Raw genomic sequence first — 15058 nt, forward strand, 5'->3', positions numbered from 1 at the left:
TCAGTGTGTTTGCTGCTCCCGGAATAACTTCAGTTTATTACAAACTGATCAACATCCGATGGTTGTTTTCACATTGAGAACCTGAATAAGCATGTGGATCAGATGGAAAACGACTTTTGATGGCGATATGATGTTATTTAAATACTTTGAAGAGAGAAATGAGTGGGAAAAGCCGCTGATCACTGCTGTCCACGGCGCTGAGTAGGTGAGGTTTGGAGGCTCCTCAAACAAAACGCATCGATCATCAGAGCTCTACGTGACCTGAACACGAAGAGAAACTAGTCCGCTATCGGCTCCTCCACCTTCAGCCTCCAGCACCTGATGCACATTTAGTTTTTAGTCTTTAATCAGTGGAGAGAAAACACAAGTGACTCGACTTTCAGACTGCACGAGCAGCTCCGGGCTGGGTTGAGTCTCCACGGTTCTCATGGTGCGTTTAAGTTCAGTCCGCTGCTTTGAGCTCTTCATCAGTCTCACTCTCTCGAGTCCTCGACGATACAAACGTACAACGGGACGAAATGGCAGAAGTAGCTCCAGCTCCAGCCGCCGCCGCGCCCAAAGCAGCCAAGAAGAAGGTGTCCAAGCCGAAGAAGGTCGGTCCCAGCGTCTCTGACCTCATCGTGAAAACTGTGGCCGCATCCAAGGAGCGGAGCGGCGTGTCTGCTGCCGCCGTCAAGAAGGCTCTGACCGCCGGAGGATACGATGTGGACAAGAACAAGGCCCGCGTCAAGACCGCCATCAAGAGCCTGGTGGCCAAGGGGACTCTGGTCCAGGTCAAGGGGATCGGGGCCTCCGGCTCCTTCAAGATGAGCAAGACCACCGCCGACAAACCGGCAAAGAAAGCCGCTCCTAAAGCCAAGAAGCCCGCGGCGAAGAAGCCCGCAGCGGCCAAAAAGCCCAAAGCAGCGGCAGTGAAGAAAGTTGTAGCCGCTAAGAAGTCACCGAAGAAGGCCAAGAAACCCGCAGCGGCCAAGAAGGTAGCAAAGAGCCCCAAGAAGGTAGCAAAGAGCCCCAAGAAGGTGGCCAAGAGCCCCAAGAAGGTGGTGAAAAAGGCCCCTGCAGCCAAGAAAACTCCAGTGAAGAAGGTCGCTAAGCCCAAAGCAAAGAAAGCAGCACCCAAGAAGAAGTAAACTGACCTCAGTCTGAAGAACCAACACCTCTATAAAAGGCTCTTTTAAGAGCCACCCACTCCTTCCTCAAAGAGCTTTTCCTTCATTATTCAGCTGTTGAAAATATAGCTGGGATTAATCTTTAATGATTAATCACTATTGTAGCTGAATAACATTTTCAAGGGAAAAGTTGAGTCTGAAATCATCAGAACCTGATAAATGTGCATGAAAATAATGTATATTAGAGCAGTAGATTTATTTTTAGCGTTCTAGAAAATATCAATTGTTCACTGATCAATTGAATTCATTAAATTCCAACAACTGAACAAGTGTGAGCATCTAAAGAAATTTATCAACCAGAGGGAAACTTAGACACTGCTAAAGACAGTGGAAAATGCATGAAATACAAAACGGGAACAAGGAATCAATCTTGTAATTTAGATTTGTTGCCATTAATCCTCATTGCCCGCATATATCTCACCATAAGCATCGATGAGTGGCGAGGATGAGTATCCCAAGTTTTTATGATTCAAAGATCTATGTAACCATTATAACTGCAGTGACAATTGTATTTTATTTAACAGTGGAGGAAATCATCTTACATGTAAGTACCATTGATACCATACCACTGAGCTGCTCGTACTTTACATGAATGTGTTTACATAATATGTACTTGCACTCACATAGAAGACAGTAAAGGAAGATGATCTTATGAAGTTAACCAGTATTAGGAGCTTCAGAATTATAGAGCCTCTTGTTCTTTAGCAAAGCAATAAAGGAGTATATCACTGAAGGCTCCTGTTTAAGTCAGTAATGCAGAAATCTTACCATTCATTTTTAATACCAACATTGCAGAAATGTGTAAAAGCAGATTTAAGGATTCATCAGAGGCAGTCGGGCGGCTGAGGAGCGGTGACGCTAATTGAGACCTCCGGCCCCTGATTGGTGGAGAACTCCTCCTGGAGCTCAGCCGCGCCTCTAGAAGCGAGTCTCCGCTGCTCATTGGTGGAAAATGATTTCAAACTGCCCGCTAAAAACGGTGAGCTCGCGCCCTCTGTCTTCGTGTATAGGATTTATTAGGAAAAGCCTGAATTAGATGAACTGAAACGAACGTTGTTGGTACTTCATAGATTCATTCATTTAGAAGACGGTAACTGCTGGGAACAAAAGCTCAGCCGCGCCTCTAGAAGCGAGTCTCCGCTGCTCATTGGTGGAAAATGATTTCAAACTGTCCGCCATATATGAGCGGTCCCGCCCTCTGCTCTCGCGCCTGGAGCCTCTTCTCTGGTTGGTGCGCGCGTCAGGAACCGTCCCGCCCGCTCCGCGGACATATAAAGGAGGGTTTGACGCGGTTATAGACACTTCCTTCCCTGAAACAGTTTAACAATGAGCGGCAGAGGCAAAACCGGTGGAAAGGCCCGAGCGAAGGCAAAGACCCGCTCCTCTCGTGCTGGACTCCAGTTCCCAGTCGGTCGCGTCCACAGACATCTGCGCAAAGGGAACTATGCGCAGCGTGTCGGCGCAGGAGCCCCAGTCTACCTGGCGGCAGTCCTGGAGTACCTGACCGCTGAGATCCTGGAGCTGGCTGGAAACGCCGCCCGCGACAACAAGAAGACCCGCATCATCCCGCGTCACCTGCAGCTGGCTGTCCGCAACGACGAGGAGCTCAACAAGCTGCTGGGCGGAGTGACCATCGCTCAGGGCGGCGTGCTGCCCAACATCCAGGCGGTGCTGCTGCCCAAGAAGACCGAGAAGCCCGCCAAGAAGTAAAGCCGGAGACCTCCATCTACCACAAAGGCTCTTTTAAGAGCCACCCACCCACACGAAAAGAGCTGTGATCCTCATACTTTGTCTATTACGTGGTCCTACTTATTAAGGTCATCCTAATAAAGTCACAACTTTATCATTACCTCACAACCGTTTAATGCATCAGGTAGAAAGGACACCACTGCAGCTAACTTGAGAACTTTACAGTTTTAAATCAGACACTTGAGGATGTAGATGGATTTACTTTCATAACCCCCTCATAACATTCCACCGGTCACTCCCCTTCACACTGCACATGTCACTTTAACTGTAATTTATCACTTTGTCGTCACTGGTCACTTTACTTGTTCGCTAGTGCACTTTATGCTTAATATGTTTTTTAACTTTTTTTTAATATTTTACGTTTTTAACTAACTTTATTCCATTGTTTTATACTAACCCATAGCCTTATTCTACTAACCCATTGCATTAGCATTTTACTTTACTTTATTACTTGTGCACTGCTGTCTTGTTGTCTATTGTCACACTGTCTACTGTCGCGCACCAACCGCCAAGACAAATTCCTTGTATGTTTGACATATTTTGGTAATAAATGTTTCCTGATTCCTGATTCAACATCTGACTTTACTGCCGTATGAATCAGACGCCTGGCAGTTGATGACAAATTCTAAAGATATAATATTCCTTTAGAATTTAAGTTGATTGTAGCATGAGATGTGTAATATGAAGGTACGCAACATTTGGATGCTTTTGTATAATAAAGACCGAGTGTCTGACGAATAAGGTAGATGTATTATTCAAGATTTCTTTGTAGAATAGTCTTGCTGAATAAAACTTAAACGTTTTAAAGGATAAAAGCTCTTTAAGGAAGGATTGAGCCTTTAATAGAGGTGTTGGTTCTTCAGACTGATATCAGCTCACTTCTTCTTGGCTGCTGCTCCACATAATTGAGGGAATGTTTTGCTATTTGTGCCTTATCTGCTCCATGTTGAAATAGCTTCACACTTCGTTGACAAACTATTTCCTGATGTGTTTATTTTTTCAAATGGAACAGTATTTACTTGAAATGGCCGTAATTCTTCTTAAATTACAATCCGTTATATATGTTTATTTGAAATGTACATTTTCTCCATTTAAAGAAAATGTTCAGTGATGATGGATGGGCCAAATTTTGGAGTGTGAGCAACATTTGGATGCTTTCGTATATCAAAGAACTGCAGGTGTTGTCTGTGAATGAGTAACATTTATCAGATTTCCTCCGAAAATGGTCTTTAGAAGACATGATAAAATTAAGTCACATGTCTCAAGTTGTAAGCACAATAATTATTGTGCTATTCCTATAATGTGATATCAACAAAGTCGATCTAATTAACTAATTTCAAATTGACCCGATGATTGATGTTAGGCTACCTTGATTCCTCAAAAATGAATCCTCACTCAAACGTTCATTTAAACTAGACGTCAGTCATCAGGATAATCTGAATATGAATATAAACTATACATGTTTCACAGATCAGTGTGCTAAATGCCAAAAAGTCCTATTAAGGTGCCCTATAATATTTAGTTATGACTAATAGACATGCATTTGTCTCTATTCTGAATGAAAAACAGATGTGTGTCACGTCTTTACACATCAGGAATTGAAGTTTGTGTATATGTAATTATCAACAGGGTGCCCTGTGATTGTGAATGGTTTGTGTGACGGTCATTAGATGATTTCAGTGCATGCAATGATTTATACAACATGATTCTCAACATGCAACTCTGTTGTGAAACGACAAATAAAAAACAATCTTGTGTTAAGTCAAGATCACTAAAGTGATTCAATCTCAATAGAGAAATCCGTTTAGATGCGATGTTTGTGACGCATGCGCAGTATCACGCAGAAGGCAACCAATCACGCTCGAGCAACAGCACAGTGTACTTTGCATCTAGTTCATATATGAGCACCGTGCTGTCGAAATTGAGGCATTCTCAGTTTACAGAGAAGTTTCCAATCATGCCGGAGGTTGTGAAAGCGCCCAAGAAGGGCTCCAAGAAAGCCGTCTCCAAGGCCGTCAGCAAGAGCGGCAAGAAGAAGAGGAAGACCAGGAAGGAGAGCTACGCCATCTACGTGTACAAGGTGATGAAGCAGGTCCACCCCGACACCGGCATCTCCTCCAAGGCCATGGGCATCATGAACTCGTTCGTGAGCGACATCTTTGAGCGCATCGCCGGTGAGGCCTCTCGCCTGGCTCACTACAACAAGCGCTCCACCATCACCTCCAGGGAGATCCAGACCGCTGTGCGCCTGCTGCTGCCCGGCGAGCTGGCCAAGCACGCCGTGTCTGAGGGAACCAAGGCCGTGACCAAGTACACCAGCTCCAAGTAAACCTGATGTAGACCACCAACACAAAGGCTCTTTTAAGAGCCACCCACTTCTTCTAAAGATGATTTCCTTATGCTTGTATTTAAAAACTCTTTCCTCATGTGTTCGTTTTTAAAATGGAACATTATTTCCTTAAATTATTCATAATTCCATCTGTTATAAATATTAAATTTAAATGTGCAAATTGTTTAATGATTGCTTATCAATTTAAAGCACAAACTGCCTTGTTGCCTTAGAAAAATGTGCATCGTCCAACTTATTTCTAGGGAATCTATAAATCTAGGTGAATTTGTTTAATTTAACGGGGGCTCAGAAAGGGCAGGAAGGCAAGGTTGAATATAAATGGAAACCTATCAAGGGTGACGTAGACCACCAACACAAAGGCTCTTTTAAGAGCCACCCACTTCTTCTAAAGAACATTTCCTGATGCTTTTTCTCAATATTGAAATGAATAGAAAGTTATCAAAATACACTCAAGCAGAACTGAGAATGCTAGTAATGGTGTTAAAACTGTAATTGTAGGTTGCTCACTCTAACCACTTAAACTAAGGGTTTTCTGCTACGCTGTGCAAGCTTTTCATAAGCAATTGCCACCTAATTCCTGTACCTCCTGTCTGATTCAATGCTTCTGGTTTGAGGTGTATTTATCGAGAACTGCATTTCTTCTGGTATGTAAGAGTAGGGTGATGCCATCAGCTGCGTCAAGCTCCTGTAAAATGTTGTCTTTTTTTTAACAGTCTTGTCATATCTTGCTATTTCAAAATGTGTGATGGTAAATAATCCCATAGACCTTCCGGTAAAGGAATAGGACATTTTGAGAATGCAAAAGGAATGTTCATATGTGAGCTTGACTGTACGGCTACGGATCTTGTTACTGACTCATGCAGATATTCATTGAACATTTTAATGGACCTGGATGCAAGAAGGCAAAAAGCTCTTACGGTGGTGTTTTATGTTTGTATTTTGACAGAAGAAATAAAAGGAGTCATTTCACAAGCAAAAAGTGTCACGTCCTTTCATATATGGGATCCGTTAGTGATGATTGGAAGCATTTCTTTGTAGAACTATACGGCAGAAACACCAGACACACAACGTTTATTTTTCCTCAGGTCGTCGCTCTGATAAGAAATCCGTCACGAAATTATAGCCGTGGACTAAATGTTTCAGAGCTTGACATTAGCAATAATAAATATAGAGTTGTATAGTCGAGACAACCCTAATGCACGTGTCCGTGGAGCGAGCCGGGCGGCTCCAGGCACGATAACCGAGGGCGGGCAGCTCTTGGCGGACAGTTTGAAATAGTTTTCCGCCAATGAGCAGCGGAGACTCTCTTGTGGAGGCGCGGCTGAGCTCCAGGAGGAGTCCTCCACCAATCAGGGGCCGAGGTCTAAATCAGCGTCACCGCTCCACAGCCGTTCCACACTTTAAGAGCCGCGTGTCTCTACTCATAGTTCACTTCTATTAACCAGAGGGAGACGAGTCTATCATGGCACGAACCAAGCAAACCGCCCGCAAGTCCACCGGAGGCAAAGCCCCCAGGAAGCAGCTCGCCACCAAGGCCGCCCGTAAGAGCGCCCCGGCCACCGGCGGTGTGAAGAAGCCTCACCGTTACAGGCCCGGTACCGTGGCCCTGAGGGAGATCCGTCGCTACCAGAAGTCCACGGAGCTGCTGATCCGCAAGCTGCCCTTCCAGCGTCTGGTGAGAGAAATCGCTCAGGACTTCAAGACCGACCTGCGCTTCCAGAGCTCCGCTGTTATGGCTCTGCAGGAGTCCAGCGAGGCTTACCTGGTGGGCCTGTTCGAGGACACCAACCTGTGCGCCATCCACGCCAAGAGGGTCACCATCATGCCCAAAGACATCCAGCTGGCCCGTCGCATCCGCGGAGAACGAGCTTAAACCCCCTGATTCTACTCGCAACAACGGCTCTTTTAAGAGCCACCTCACTCTCTGTAAAGAACTCATTCCTTAACGTGACCATCAATTCATGATTTGAGAAGTCGCTCCATAGCAATAAAATACCAATGTACTTCAATGAGTATGTCACTGGTAGCTGACTGGTGATTTTGTCCTGCGTGTCAAAATCATATGCCTCCTTTTGATACACCGAGCTGCCAACTTTTCAAAAAACCATTAAGTCAGATTTTGTCAGGGGGTGACCAAAATATTGCCGCGCGCACACAGCCACACACGTTGGTGGCTCAAATATCAGGAACTTTTCATTTGGTGTAGTACCCGTGTTGTACCCTGCTTTCTGGTGGTTTGTGGGGCCCAAAGTCGTTGATAGTGGCGGCCTACTGGAGATGGACAACATTGGTTACATTCTGTGAAGCAAAGACATAGCTGAAGGTCCACCCCCAGGACATTTTGGTTTATGTAGATGTTATTTCATGCATTCTAGTGTATTTTTGGGTGGTATGCCTGAACTTATTCTGATTCATGTTCATCTGCTCATGACTTGTGGGGCCTTCTAGACTTTAGCTGAACATTCAACCAGAAAACTATTGCTGTGTCTCAATGACTGTCTATGTACCACAATTATAGCCTAATTAATAGACCTGTGTTTAACATTTGACCAATTTAAGTTGATTGACATTTTGATTACAATGGTATTCAACTAATTCTTAACTGAAACCTAACCTATATTGTTAATAATTGTATTCTTAAGAGCACTTAATTATTAATGTTCAGCAAAAGATGACAAGTTTAGATAGGTAAAAATATTTGTCATTATCAAACAAAAAAGTGCAACAAATAAAGTGCTTAAACAGTAGCCTTTCAAAGCAAAACAATGGATACACATAATATAAATACACATGAATAAAATAACAAAAAAATGGATATTAAGAAGGAGATCAGAAGCTGGTTAGTAATTTTTTCATTAAGCATTGTTTATTAAGGCTGCTCACACTGAGCATTCCATTCGCACTCCAACGCATTTTCAGCAGGAAATGCATTTTCTAGTTATTATTATATAAGTTATATATAAGTATGTATATATAAGTTATTATAATTTCAATGTTTTTTTAATTAATTTATTTATTTTATAGGCGTGCTGCACACAATTATTATTAATATTATTATTAATATAAACAGGCCTATAATTTATAATTTTTCACTCACCTTTGCTAGTGTCAAATCACCTCAACTAAGCAGATGTTTCATACCTTGACAGCTTTGATGTTATTTTTATTTGAAAATAAATAAATGGAATATCTGTGATATTTCAAATTAAAACAAAGTGTGAAGACTCGATTACTACTTTTGCAAACCACTATTAAAGATAAACAAATATGTGCCAGGAATCAAGTGTTGATATAGTAGTGGGGATATAGTAGTGTGGATGGCTGTTCCAGTCTAGTAATTTCTACTACACAATGAGGCCTGCTGGTGGTCAATTTTGATCTGGGTCATACAATTCTCTGTTATATAGCTGACCCGGCCCCGGCCCCCCATCACAGTCAGGAACGATAATGTGGCCCCCAGAGAAAAAAGTTTGGTGACCCCTGTTCTACTGGGAGAACCATTTGCAGGGAACCCAAAATCCTTTAACCACTCGGGCAAAAACTCTAGAGATCTCCATATTTCTGTCTCATCACATGCATAATGGGTCCCTGTTGAGGACTAATTTCTTTTTACTTTTACCCTGTACACACCTTTCAGGCGTGTTAAAGTATACTTTTCAGTCCTTAAAATATAGTCGTCACTATAAGTCTTGATTTTCTTTTACCCTGGAAAAATACAAGTTAAAACCCAACAGAACATATTGGTTAATAAATATAAGTCAAGGGCGCAAATATCTGTGTTCAGATTATTTTTATCCGAAATGCAATATTGTTCCTGTCTTCCTGTTATGTCAAGCGTTCCAATTATGCAATTTCAGAGTGTTAGTCTGAATACAATCGTTAATCCACAAATTGCTCCTTTCTTCCTTTGTAAAAAGGTGGATGCTGATGATTGAGATACGCCATAAAACTCAATTGTCATTCTAATTTCATATTATTGCTTCTGAATTGTTTTAGTGTTTTTTGCTCAGAATGGTACTCAATGCATTTTAGGTTCCACACTCATACAAGGTCTGGAACTAACTATTTTTGAATTTTTTCTTAGGAATACTGAACTATTTAACAATAATAATAGTAATGATTAACTTTGATTTTGAGTGTGTTTGTTGATTATAAGTTGAGCTATGTATATTATACATCAATAACATGATTTCTTAGGAATAAAAACTGAAAACAACTAAGAGAGAAATTTTACCTTATAGTGTCTCGAGCTATGATAGTCATAATAGTGATTACATGTGTTATGTTCACCTAAATGTAAATGCATCTGTGCTCATAGAATTCATCAGCACAATAGAAATAATGATTTACAATAATCGACCTATATGCATATAAAAGCTTCCCAAAAAACTAACATTAGTGGGTCAGTATATTTGATGATTAAATGTTGCAACTACGTATAGTAAAAGGTACTATTAGCAGAAGACATGTCCACAGTGAGCAGCTGTGATGGGAGGTCTGATTGAACTGTAACCACCATCCTTGTGTTTGCTGCTTCCAAAAAAAGTACAGTTTATTAAATACTGATCAAAATCTGATGGTTGTTTTACGTTGACACCCTGAACCAACATGTGGATAGTTTGGAAACCCACTTTTGATGGAGAATTGATGTATTTTAAATACCTTTAAGAGAGAAATGAGTGGGAAAAGCCGCTGATCAGTGCTGTCCACGGCGCTGAGTAGGTGAGGTTTGGAGGCTCCTCAAACAAAACGCATCGATCATCAGAGCTCTACGTGACCTGAACATGAAGAGAAACTAGTCCGCTATCGGCTCCTCCACCTTCAGCCTCCAGCACCTGATGCCCATTTAGTTTTTAGTCTTTAATCAGTGGAGAGAAAACACAAGTGACTCGACTTTCAGACTGCACGAGCAGCTCCGGGCTGGGTTGAGTCTCCACGGTTTTCATGGTCCGTTTAAGTTCAGTCCGCTGCTTTGAGCTCTTCATCAGTCTCACTCTCTCGAGTCCTCGACGATACAAACGCACAACAACGTGACAACATGGCAGAAGTAGCTCCAGCTCCAGCCGCCGCCTCGCCCAAAGCAGCCAAGAAGAAGGCGTCCAAGCCGAAGAAGGTCGGTCCCAGCGTCTCTGACCTCATCGTGAAAACTGTGGCCGCATCCAAGGAGCGGAGCGGCGTGTCTGCTGCCGCCGTCAAGAAGGCTCTCACCGCCGGAGGATACGATGTGGACAAGAACAAGGCCCGCGTCAAGACCGCCATCAAGAGCCTGGTGGCCAAGGGGACTCTGGTCCAGGTCAAGGGGATCGGGGCCTCCGGCTCCTTTAAGATGAGCAAGACCACCGCCGAAAAACCGGCAAAGAAAGCCGCTCCTAAAGCCAAGAAGCCCGCGGCGAAGAAGCCCGCAGCGGCCAAAAAGCCCAAAGCAGCGGCAGTGAAGAAAGTTGTAGCCGCTAAGAAGTCACCGAAGAAGGCCAAGAAACCCGCAGCTGCCAAGAAGGTGGCCAAGAGCCCCAAGAAGGTAGCAAAGAGCCCTAAAAAGGTGGCCAAGAGCCCCAAGAAGGTGGGGAAAAAGGCCCCTGCAGCCAAGAAAACTCCAGTGAAGAAGGTCGCTAAGCCCAAAGCCAAGAAAGCAGCACCCAAGAAGAAGTAAACTGACCTCAGTCTGAAGAACCAATGCTTCTATAAAAGGCTCTTTTAAGAGCCACCCAATCCCTCCTTAAAGAGCTTTTCCTTTTAAGTTATTAACACAATACTTTTTATGTTTACCTCTAATCAAAGATACTGTTACTGTTGTGGATTAACGCACTTCAGTTTGAACTGTGTTCTATTTTCTCCAACGTGTTTACTTATCTGACAGACATCTCTATTTAAAGCACCCTCATTGTGATTATCCTGATGTTGTCCCACTATTGTCCCGCTTTCTGGCATGTTGCTGATAGACTAACTGGCTCATTCTGGTTGATGTCTCCTAGTGTCTACAGACACACATGAGACCTTTGACCCACTGCTGGTGTCTTTACACTATCCTGCCCAAACTTTTGCCATGTCGTCAGACATGTTTCCATTTATATTCAACCTTGCCTTCCTGCGCTTTCTGAGCTCCCGTTAAATTAAACAGATTCACCTAGATTTATAGATTCCCTAGAAATAAGTTGGACGATACACATTTTTCTAATACACCATAATAGCCACTATTGTGTGTTTTTGGTACTCCTTTTAGCAAACAAACCATGGATGCAGATCAGGCAACAAGGCAGTTTGTGCTTTAAATTGATAAGCAATCATTAAACAATTTGCAGATTTCAATTTAACATTTATAACACATGGAATTAAGACCATTATGAATAATTTAAGGAAATAATGTTCCATTTTAAAAATTAACACATGTGGAAAGGGTTTTTAAATACAAGCATAAGGAAATCATCTTTTGAAGAAGTGGGTGGCTCTTAAAAGAGCCTTTGGGTTGGTGGTCTACATCAGGTTTACTTGGAGCTGGTGTACTTGGTCACGGCCTTGGTTCCCTCAGACACGGCGTGCTTGGCCAGCTCGCCGGGCAGCAGCAGGCGCACAGCGGTCTGGATCTCCCTGGAGGTGATGGTGGAGCGCTTGTTGTAGTGAGCCAGGCGAGAGGCCTCACCGGCGATGCGCTCAAAGATGTCGCTCACGAACGAGTTCATGATGCCCATGGCCTTGGAGGAGATGCCGGTGTCGGGGTGGACCTGCTTCATCACCTTGTACACGTAGATGGCGTAGCTCTCCTTCCTGGACTTTCTCCTTTTCTTGCCGCCCTTGGTGACGGCCTTGGACACGGCTTTCTTGGAGCCCTTCTTGGGCGCTTTCACAACCTCAGGCATGATTCAAGTCGCTTTCGTCATGTCGAGATCCGAACAGGACGGCGTCAATATATGAACGAGATGCAAATCTTTCTGTGCGGTTGCTCGAGATTGATTGGTTACTTTCTGTGTGATACTGCGCATGCGTCACACACATCGCATCTAGGCGGATTTCTCTATTGAGATTGAATCGCTTTAGTGCACTTGACTTAACACAATATTGTTTTTTATTTGTCGTTTCACAACAGAGTTGCATGTTGAGAATCATGTTGTAAGAATCATTGTGTGCACTGAAATCATCTAATGACCGTCACACAAACCATTCACAATCACAGGGCACCCTGTTGATATTTACATACGTGTCAAGACATGACACACACCTTTTTTTCATCCAGAATAGACAAATACATGTCTATTAGTCATACATATTATAAGGCACCTTAACAGGACTTGTAGGCATTCGGCACACTGAGCCATGGAAGTGAAACACGTACAGTTTGTATTCTTATGGCTTCTTCTTCACTTTGTGAGGTGAATTTAGAAGTAGGAGGAGCACAATTATCCTGATGACTGACATCTAGTCGTTCAAATTAACGTTTGAGCTCGGATTGTTTGTGAGGAATCAAGGTGGCCCGACATCAACCATCGGGTTCATTTGGCTGATTGACTGGAATCAGTTGGACCGATTTGACAAATATCCACTGTATTTTCAAACATTTGTAGTTTCAAATATTGCGCCTAATACTGTAGACATGTGTATCGCAGCTCTTCTCATGTGAGTGGGTGGCTCTTAAAAGAGCCTTTGTGGTAGATGGACGTCTCCGGCTTTACTTCTTGGCGGGCTTCTCGGTCTTCTTGGGCAGCAGCACCGCCTGGATGTTGGGCAGCACGCCGCCCTGAGCGATGGTCACTCCGCCCAGCAGCTTGTTGAGCTCCTCGTCGTTGCGGACAGCCAGCTGCAGGTGACGCGGGATGATGCGGGTCTTCTTGTTGTCGCGGGCGGCGTTTCCAGCCAGCTCCAGGATCTCAGCGGTCAGGTACTCCAGCACGGCCGCCAGGTAGACGGGGGCTCCTGCGCCGACACGCTGCGCATAGTTCCCTTTGCGCAGATGTCTGTGGACGCGACCGACTGGGAACTGGAGTCCAGCACGAGAGGAGCGGGTCTTTGCCTTCGCTCGGGCCTTTCCACCGGTTTTACCTCTGCCGCTCATTGTTAGACTGTTTCAGGGAAGGAAATGTCGGCGAACGCGTCCAACCCTCCTTTATATGTCCGCGGAGCGGGCGGGACGGTTCCTGACGCGCGCACCAACCAGAGAAGAGGCTCCAGGCGCGAGAGCAGAGGGCGGGACCGCTGATATATGGCGGACAGTTTGAAATCATTTTCCACCAATGAGCAGCGGAGACTCGCTTCTAGAGGCGCGGCTGAGCTTTTGTTCCCAGCAGTTACCGTCTTCTAAATGAATGAATCCATGAAGTACCAACAACGTTCGTTTCAGTTCATCTAATTCAGGATTTCCTAATAAATCGAATTTTCTGGCTCTCACATAAATTGTGTCTGAGAGAGATTCATTTAGTGTATTTACTTCTCCAGAAAGTGAATGGCCACATTTGTGTCAGTATGGGATGGCCGTGCGTGGAAAAAAGAGATTTTTTCCTCTCATTTTGTACCCTGATCAACCATAGTGAGGTAATGTAGTTCTTTATCTTGAGTCGAATCATTCACTAAAAAGGGGCATGTAAGTTATACATCCCATTTGTTAGTGAAGGCGTTGAAGTGTGTCGGTGTACATCACCCTTATAGCACTGTAGTGAGAATCCTCACTATTCAATGTCTGCGGATGTGTGGACTGGCTGGCTGTGTTTGATATCTAAACTATTTGTTGTACCCTTGTATCGGTCAGAAGGCTTTACAGTCTGTACACATGCGACATCCTCTGTCCCGAAACCCACACATCGGCAAAGGAAAAACTCCCCCAAAAATGAAAAAACCCTTCCATGGGGAAAAAAGGGAAGAAACCTTAGGGAGAAAGTCAGAGGACGGATCCCACTCCCAGGATGGACAGACTACAATGGATGTCATGTGTACAGAATGAAAAATGTAAAAGATGTATAATACATTTATTTCCTATGACAGAAATGATTCAAATAATTGCGAGTAGCAAGCCAGGCCCACGGCAGGACCACTGCAGGGACGACCACCATCCACAGAAACCTGGGGGAGGGAAAGCACAAAGTCTTTAGGAGAGGGTAATGTTGGTTTATGATGACAGTAATATGATTTAATATTTAAAATAATAATGATGATGATGATGATGATGATGACAGCAGCAGGTGTCAGGACCAGGGTCCAGAAGAAACTATGATCTATGGAGACCTGCTAGGGTAGAAAGCACAAAAAACTCCCGGAAAGAAGCTGAATAAGTCATGTACATTAATAAAACGTGGATTATTGTAGAAAGAGAGCGTGAGAGAGGAGCTTGGTGTGTCCTAAGAAGTCCCCTGGCAGGCTAAGCCTATAGCAGCTTAACTAAGGGCTGGTCCGGACTAACCTGAGCCAGCCCTAACTATAGGCAGAATCAAAGAGGAAAGTTTTAAGCTTTATCTTAACAGAGCTGGCCGAATCTGCCCCTCGGACTGAAAGTGGAAGCTGGTTCCACAAAAGAGGAGCTTGATAACTGAAGGCTCTGGCCATCCCATCCTACTTTTTAAAACCCTAGGAACAACAAGTAACCTAGCATCTATGGACCGCAGCTGCCTTGTAGGGCAATACAGTGTTACAAGCTCTTTAAGATAAGACGGTGCCTCACGAGCAAGTGCCTTGTAGGTGAGGAGATGTACCTTAAATTCTATTCTTGATTTAACAGGGAGCCACTGCAGCAAAGTTAATACTGGAGTAATATGATCCCTTTTCTTAGTTCTTGTTAATACACATTCTGCAGCATTCTGAATCAACTGGA

The 15058-nt window shown here is 43.9% G+C and overlaps 5 protein-coding genes and 2 pseudogenes across 7 annotated transcripts; 5 read left to right on the forward strand and 2 right to left on the reverse strand.

The window, feature by feature from the left end:
* Window positions 1-467: 467 nt before the first annotated feature.
* LOC144390857 (histone H1 pseudogene) lies at window positions 468-1432 on the forward strand (annotated as a pseudogene). The gene has a single exon (XR_013454650.1). The product of XR_013454650.1 is annotated as a histone H1 pseudogene (transcript).
* A 1040-nt stretch (window positions 1433-2472) lies between these two features.
* LOC144390860 (histone H2A-like) lies at window positions 2473-3486 on the forward strand. Its single transcript, XM_078097324.1, has one exon. The coding sequence runs from the start codon at window positions 2496-2498 to the stop codon at window positions 2877-2879; it is 384 nt and encodes a 127-aa protein (XP_077953450.1). The 5' UTR covers window positions 2473-2495; the 3' UTR covers window positions 2880-3486.
* A 1356-nt stretch (window positions 3487-4842) lies between these two features.
* LOC144390862 (histone H2B 1/2-like) lies at window positions 4843-5266 on the forward strand. The gene has a single exon (XM_078097326.1). The coding sequence runs from the start codon at window positions 4876-4878 to the stop codon at window positions 5245-5247; it is 372 nt and encodes a 123-aa protein (XP_077953452.1). The 5' UTR covers window positions 4843-4875; the 3' UTR covers window positions 5248-5266.
* A 1436-nt stretch (window positions 5267-6702) lies between these two features.
* LOC144390858 (histone H3) lies at window positions 6703-7272 on the forward strand. The gene has a single exon (XM_078097323.1). It carries the CDS (start codon window positions 6731-6733, stop codon window positions 7139-7141), a length of 411 nt encoding a protein of 136 aa, XP_077953449.1. The 5' UTR covers window positions 6703-6730; the 3' UTR covers window positions 7142-7272.
* Window positions 7273-10074: 2802 nt separating this feature from the next.
* Window positions 10075-10942, forward strand: LOC120809167 (histone H1 pseudogene; annotated as a pseudogene). Its single transcript, XR_013454651.1, has one exon. The product of XR_013454651.1 is annotated as a histone H1 pseudogene (transcript).
* Window positions 10943-11731: 789 nt separating this feature from the next.
* Window positions 11732-12122, reverse strand: LOC144390861 (histone H2B). The gene has a single exon (XM_078097325.1). The coding sequence runs from the start codon at window positions 12120-12122 to the stop codon at window positions 11751-11753; it is 372 nt and encodes a 123-aa protein (XP_077953451.1). The 3' UTR covers window positions 11732-11750.
* Window positions 12123-12310: 188 nt separating this feature from the next.
* On the reverse strand, window positions 12311-13345 carry LOC120809071 (histone H2A-like). The gene has a single exon (XM_040162648.2). It carries the CDS (start codon window positions 13310-13312, stop codon window positions 12929-12931), a length of 384 nt encoding a protein of 127 aa, XP_040018582.1. The 5' UTR covers window positions 13313-13345; the 3' UTR covers window positions 12311-12928.
* Window positions 13346-15058: the final 1713 nt, after the last annotated feature.

The sequence above is a fragment of the Gasterosteus aculeatus genome, chromosome Y, assembly GCF_964276395.1.
Source record: "Gasterosteus aculeatus chromosome Y, fGasAcu3.hap1.1, whole genome shotgun sequence".
Classification (NCBI taxonomy): domain Eukaryota; kingdom Metazoa; phylum Chordata; class Actinopteri; order Perciformes; family Gasterosteidae; genus Gasterosteus; species Gasterosteus aculeatus.